At 36.1% G+C, this 6,696-nt stretch overlaps 2 protein-coding genes across 8 annotated transcripts in view; both read right to left on the reverse strand.

Moving 5' to 3' along the window:
- Positions 1–9: 9 nt before the first annotated feature.
- On the reverse strand, positions 10–2,378 carry LOC107018512 (glycosyltransferase BC10-like). 3 transcript variants are annotated; one of them, XM_027917224.1, is made up of 3 exons: positions 2,270–2,378; positions 1,316–1,604; positions 10–664 (listed from the first exon to the last, which is right to left on the reverse strand). In XM_027917224.1, the coding sequence occupies exons 2-3, from the start codon at positions 1,589–1,591 to the stop codon at positions 23–25; spliced, it is 918 nt and encodes a 305-aa protein (XP_027773025.1). In that variant the 5' UTR covers positions 1,592–1,604; positions 2,270–2,378; the 3' UTR covers positions 10–22. The 3 variants fall into 3 exon arrangements, with proteins under 3 accessions (XP_027773025.1, XP_027773026.1, XP_027773024.1); XM_027917225.1 differs by having other exon boundaries at positions 1,316–1,595; positions 2,270–2,377; XM_027917223.1 differs by having other exon boundaries at positions 1,316–2,318.
- LOC107018511 overlaps positions 542–6,696 on the reverse strand; it is a 12,469-nt gene continuing 6,314 nt past the window's right edge. The window contains exons 7-13 of one of the 5 annotated variants that reach the window (XR_003578589.1): positions 6,390–6,475; positions 5,779–5,852; positions 5,441–5,486; positions 4,341–4,450; positions 3,804–3,978; positions 2,698–2,957; positions 542–664 (exon numbers count right to left, since the gene is read on the reverse strand). Coding sequence is in view for 3 of the 5 variants with exons in the window: in XM_015219010.2 (XP_015074496.1) it covers positions 2,763–2,957; positions 3,804–3,978; positions 4,341–4,450; positions 5,441–5,486; positions 5,779–5,852; positions 6,390–6,475 (686 nt within the window). In the remaining 2 variants the exon portion in view is untranslated. The other 4 variants (XR_003578590.1, XM_015219012.2, XM_015219010.2 and 1 more) reach the window with 4 other exon arrangements.

Below are 6,696 nucleotides of genomic sequence, written 5' to 3' on the forward strand. Positions count from 1 at the left end.
GGGGTGGGTGGGGGTGGGGGGGTCAACCAAAACCAAGCAACTTTGGTGCAATCCTAAGTAAAGGTTGCAAAGTACTAGGATGAAATTTCCTCCCAAAAAGAAAACAAATTGAACTCATTTTTCCATTATAACTACAATTCAACTCACTCCCAACACTTCTCAAAAACTCCTCTGTCACGTCTTTCTTCAAAAACGTCATCGGGTGCGAACCACCAGCTGACCAATCAACCCACGTAACGCTCCGATTCGACGTTAATCCCGGACAAACTTTATTCACCAATGTAGGTAAATAATGTTCATCCATGTAACATGGTGGCACACAATAGTTCTTAAAAACAGGGTAATACAACACATCAGAGACTATTTTTACTGCAAGTTCGCGATGTATTTCAAACCACTGTGAACCTTTTCTCCAATCGAAAAGTGTTATGTTCGGGTACATACGTTTGTTGTACCTACCACGACCTATTTTCCTCGGATCATCAAATGATCCGAGGAAACTTTGGTCAGAATTTGTGAGGTAAGTGTAGATTGTTGTGAAATTGAACAAAGGAATGCATGATTCAGAGAGTAATATGAATCTTTCATTGGTAATGTCTAAAAGTGCATTTGCTAAGAGTCTTCTCTCTGCATCAATCATAGTTGATCTTCCCCATTGCACAGCCTGCGAAAAAAACATACGCACGATTCAGAAAGATTTAACTTATATACACTGACAAATTACTAGTTTTACCTTGCATTTCTAATATCTATAGATCGAAGCTATTCAACTTTTATCGTACTATAGACCAATCAGTGGCGAAGCCAGCAATTTCATAAAGGGTGTCGAGAAATAGCAGTTTGTTATGTTAAGGGTGTCCAAAATATGTTAGTTGATTATTTAGTGTATCATTTTACTTGTATATATGCTATTTTTTTTTCTGACAAAGGGGACACCCCTAGTTCCCTACCACTATGTGGCTACGCCACTGAGACCAATAACGTCAAGGACGACATCATAGAAAGATGTATAGAGTGCGGTGGTTGGGTTTCCTCCCCTCTCAATCAGTTGTATCAGGTTCGAGCCCTACAAACGGAGAACTTATTGGTAGGAAACGCGTACTTGGCGCGAATCTAGTCTAGTTGGGCTAGTGGACTAAGAAAAAGCCTAGGGCTTATCAGAAACTACTTCTCTATACCTCCTGAGATAGGGGTAATGATGACTAATGTCTGCTTATACGCTACCCTCTTCAGTTCCTACTTGTGAACTTACACTCGGTATTTTATTATTGCTTAATCATAACGAAATGCTAAAAAAAAAAAGAAGGACTTGAACCTGACTAGGGATCCTTCTTTTATAAAACACAGATGATGGAGGAGGTTCATAGTTGAAATCAGGTGAAGTATGAATGTATATTGAGAACAACCCTTTATGTCCTTTAAAGAACATCTCCCAAAGAGGTGCCAATGGCAATCCACCCCTTGTTAAGAACAAGAATGCCACTCTTGGGATTCGATTAAACGGGTACTTCTTGATTTGAGGTACCACTGAAGCTCTCCACATAAGTTCTTCATCGTTCATCGAGTGCCAAACATCATTCAACTCCTCCATGGTCCTATTAGAACTAGAATGAGACGAAGATGAGTTGCAAACAAGATGTGTAGAGATGGAGAGATTGTAAATTGGTGATTGATGAGGCAAGTAGAAATCTTCATAGACAACAATCTTGTTGAATTGATAATTGATGAACAAGCCTAATAGTAATGCAAAAAATGAGACAAATAATGTAAGAACTATGGTGGTACCAAGATGGAAACTCATTTCTCTAAAAAAAATATATGTATAAAGTGATAGTAAAAGGTCTCAATTTATGATATGTATAAAGTAAGTAAAAATGAGGAATACATGCAAAGGAGCATGGGAAGTGTTAGTATGGGGCAAGAAGAAAATGTGAAATGAAAAGAGGCAAGGTGTGGTTTTTGTTCTTATTGCAGTTAAAGTAAAAAGCTGCAATTATGAGCCTTGAAGAAAGTTTTTTTTCTGTCATGTTGTCTATAGTATCTGTTTTAATATTTTTTTTGAGTCAAAGGGTCTATCGGAAACGGCCTCTTTACCTTCCAAGATAGGGGTAAGGTCTGCATAGACTCTACACTGCCCAGACCTCGGGCATTACACCGAGTATGTTGCTGTACACTATCTGATCATGTTTATTATGAATGTATACATGTTAATGCATGTTAAACCTGATGGTGTGTTTATTTTAATACACCTACAATGCACAAAACTTACACACGAATCCTGCCCCAGGGCGGAGATAGAGGGGCAAAAGGGGTTCATCCGGACCTTCTTCCGCCAAAAATCACGTTGTATATATAGTAGATGATGAATCTACTAATTGTAGCAAACCAAATCCATTGGCTCAATAATTGGCACTTGAAGTGAAAAGATGCGCTCATGGATGAAATAACAGGCACTGCAAATTAAACAAAAGATGATTTCTATGACAACTGTCTCAGAAGTTGTGTGATCCATTAACACTAATCTTGTCTTACACTTCTAATTGATCCAATCGGTTTCTTTAATCACCAAAAAATATCAGAAATGCAGAACAATGATGGCGAGTTATGCGCACAACACTATCAATGAGTATTTTACTACTAATGTAAACATCTTCATGCTTCTCCTAGAGCTTCTGGTACAATGAGAGAGAACATGACCTGGAGCCAGACGGTAAATTAACTTCCTTGACGAATTCTGCCTTCCGGAGCAAGAATTGTTTGCATCACCTAGAGAGGAGTTCATTTTTTCTGGAGAATGATACAGCCAAGCAACCAATGGCCACAGCTCCAGTACCGACTAGTAAAGCCGCTCTGACTGTGTGATGCTTTATTGAGAATGCACTACTTGAGTATTCTAATATCCACCTAAAAAGGAAACGCAGCCCACAACTTGCCTGAAAACTTTGGATTGAAAAATCCTGCAAATCGATGATGGTAATGACTTCTTAGGCCCTTTGAAAATATAAAAACCAAGTGCACAAACAAATAGGTAGTCGTCCATAATTGTGATAGTGATCTACTTTCGAGACTGTATCTGATGAAATGTATGTAGGCAGTACCAACTAGCTATTACAAAGAAAATAAGTAGTCATCCAACGTAAAGGAAGAAAGGTAACTGCAGGTCTTAGGGGGCTGCTTTCTGAAAGTTCCCTTATATTTTATGCACCATGCCAGCAAACTCAGCACAACTGCGATTGAAATTTTCTAAAGAGAAGTCCTGCACATGACACAGAAAAGTTTGGTATCCTAATCAATTAACTTACTAAAGGCATATAAATATATGTCCCAACTATTGCACCTATGTCTACACTCAAGCCAGACATGGAGCAAATCAGGACTCAAAAGTGTTGGCAAGCATGGAATCTCTCGTCAATTATTATCTACGGGGCTCAAATGGCCGAATCTAATATTATGTATCACCACAAGTTTCCACATGACTAAAAGCTATTATATCAACTTCACGGTTAAGTCATTCAAGAAACATAAGCATGCATATCATTTAATGTGAAAACTGGTACAAAAAAGTTTAAACTACTACATTCCATGGACCATACTTCTATGAAACAGACAGTTTTGACAGTAAACAGAGGCTCATTCAAAGCTGCTAAGACAGCCAAGCGTCACGGATTTCCAAAGAGGACTCCAGTTTTAGTAAGCTTATTATTGAACCTTAAATTTGACATCCAAAAAAGGAGTGATCATGAATATAAGCTCTGACATATAATGAATTGATGTTAAATCACAAGGGAACAAAGAATACATACACTTGGTAATTTATTCTGGACTGCTAGATGATCCACGTGGAGTCTCACATTTGATGAGGCATAAAACCAGAGGCTTCGGTCAACATCGGCATAAGTGTAAGCAACTATGTCAAACAATGTTTTGGCACCATTCTCTATTGCCATTAAGATGGTTGATTCTCTGTTTCTCCGGTTTCTGACAATCCCAGATAATAATAAATTAGATGTGCGTCCATTGAATCTATCAGTGTATCTGTTTTATAAATTTTTTGAGAATGATAATTTGATTGACATCTATCTTAGACAACATGAATAAACATTGAACATAAAACTAACTGAACAAATTTCACAGCTAATGACATATATTCGCATAATGTTCAATAAAACAAGACTACAAGATTTACATGGTGGGAGAAAGCAACAAGAAAACAAGCAAGGTTTCTGCACAATTGTTAACCATATACTTCGGCAATGATTTTGCCAATAGCTGATAGACAGAAAAGGCACTCTGAGTGAAAGCATATATGGAATATGTCATAAGAGGTCTGAATTTCATACTTGAGATACCCACAGAGCATGTGTTTTGGCCACATATTAGTTCTTCCGTGCATGGGAATCAACGCATGAGGAGAGAGCTCAATGAATTTGTATGTTGTATGAAAGTAATCCTGTTTTAAAAAAATTTGAAGTTCCGATACTGAGAATTTCAAAAAGAAGAGAAAGACCATCATAGTTGAACATGATAATAGAAACAGATATGACCACCTACAAGTTGCTCTAATCTTAATCTTTTTCTGTATATTCACTAGGGTATTATTGAAAACAGCAAAAATCATTATCGAAAATAAAAATAAAACTAGAAAGTAATTTAAGTTACAGAATTCACAAATGCGCTTTTGTTGATTCCCCAACCCCTTACTTCCTTTAATCCATATCTTATTCAGTATTGTCACAAGGTATTATAAAATGAACATTGTTGTAAAAGATAAATAAAACTATCAAAGTTAGATTTACAGAATTCAGCTAAGCACTCTTGTTGAACCCCTGTCCCTAGAAGAAAGAAATTCATTCACTTTTTTAGCGAGTTTTTAGTGATTATTGAGTAGATGTTTTCAAATTTTAATAGGGGAACCTGAATGTAGATTAAAGAACCTGTGGAAGACAATATTAAAAACATAATAGTTTCACCATCTAAGTACCCTTAACAAACACAATACTAGATTTAGATTGCCATTCAATTGACTAAAACTGTTTAAAACTTTCATAGCTGATCTTTTTGATATGAAACAACAATCTAGAATTGGATATAAAATTTGAATATGAAAAATGTGGTGGTATAGTCTTAATTCTCACTGCTTTGAGTAGAGGTGCTAGTTCACATTTAAGTTTCAAAGGCTAAAGAGAGGAAAGGAAAAGGCTATTCAAGAAAGTTAATAGAATGCATGAGCAAGGCTTGCTCATTGACAAGAAAACAAGTAAACGAGTTTTATATGGGAAAAGAAAAGTATAGTGGGTTTTTTCTGGTTGAAGAGTCGGATCCTTTTATTTAAATCAAGTTTCAAAAGTTAAGACGCCAACAACCAATCATCATCTTCTAATTAGCATTCCAAGTATGACAGAGTGACAAAAAGAAACATAGAGATGCTATTGTTACTTACCTGCATATTTCCACCAGACGCGCTATCTAAGAGAGCACTTCCTTGGCTGAAACCAATGGGATACATCAAATTAGCAATTTTTAAGAAATGAGAAGCTATCACAAACAAATGCAAAGTAGGCCAACACAATCACAGACTTGTTGAACAGATTGTTCACCGTATCATCATAGAAAAGCTAAAAGAATTGTTCAAAAGGACTAGGAAACTACATTTTTTTTATTATTACTATTTCGGGGGAAGCTACATTTAAAATTGGTAATCATGTCCACAAATTATTTATCAAGTGAAAATATTCATTTGTTAAAGGATATGAAGTTTCTTGATCAAACATATCTTACCCCACACAATGATCCCCTACGATCAACGAGTTTGTACTAACATGAAGCAGTGCCATATGTCCATCTGTATGTCCCTGAATCACAATATTGTCACCAAATGAACGTGTTAAACTTCCAGAAAAAATTATACAAGAAAATTGGAATGTTTTACATGGAGGGTTGAGTAAACACAGAAGTAAAACTAAGAGATTACTTGCATTACAAAGAAAATTCCATTTCAGAAACTAGGAGATAACTTTTAAGTTGATTCATTTCTTACAACTTCTAGTATTAAGATCAAACACAAATTCACCATGCTCTAGTAAATATGTTTTAACGGTAGCACTACAGTCACTCTCATTACTTAAAAACCTATCGATGTCATAAAATTCAATTGACACGACTTTATAGATATGACAAGCTTTCTGCCCCGTGAGAATCTCGAATGGTTCATTTCTCAAGCAAAAGTCCTACAGATTCAAAATCTAAGCATAGATTACACATAATACCATGAATCTCTTCTATAAAGAAGCAAGTACCAGAAGAGAATCAACAAAAGTGAATGTCAAAAACAGAATTTCATGGGGGTGCTGATTCTCATCAGAGGAAGCTAGGATATAAATGGAGATTACCGGTGCTAAGATAATTCTTAATTTCTGATTGCCAATGCAAATTTCCTCAGATCCAGAAACTGAAACATATGGGAGAGACCAATCATCTGCATCACATGGAAATTACTTTTAAGTTATTAAATGCATTTACTTGATAAAGAATATTTCACTTTCACACATACTGTGAGATTAGTAAGATGTAAATGGTGCATGAACATGCGTATATTTTATGCTCACTTGGATGTACACTAATAGAGTCATCATAGTCAACTAGAAACTATTCCTGTTAGTCAAAATGAGAAGTTATTGATCCCCCCACCCACCCACC

This window comes from Solanum pennellii, chromosome 5 (genome assembly GCF_001406875.1).
Source record: "Solanum pennellii chromosome 5, SPENNV200".
Taxonomy (NCBI): Eukaryota; Viridiplantae; Streptophyta; class Magnoliopsida; order Solanales; family Solanaceae; genus Solanum; species Solanum pennellii.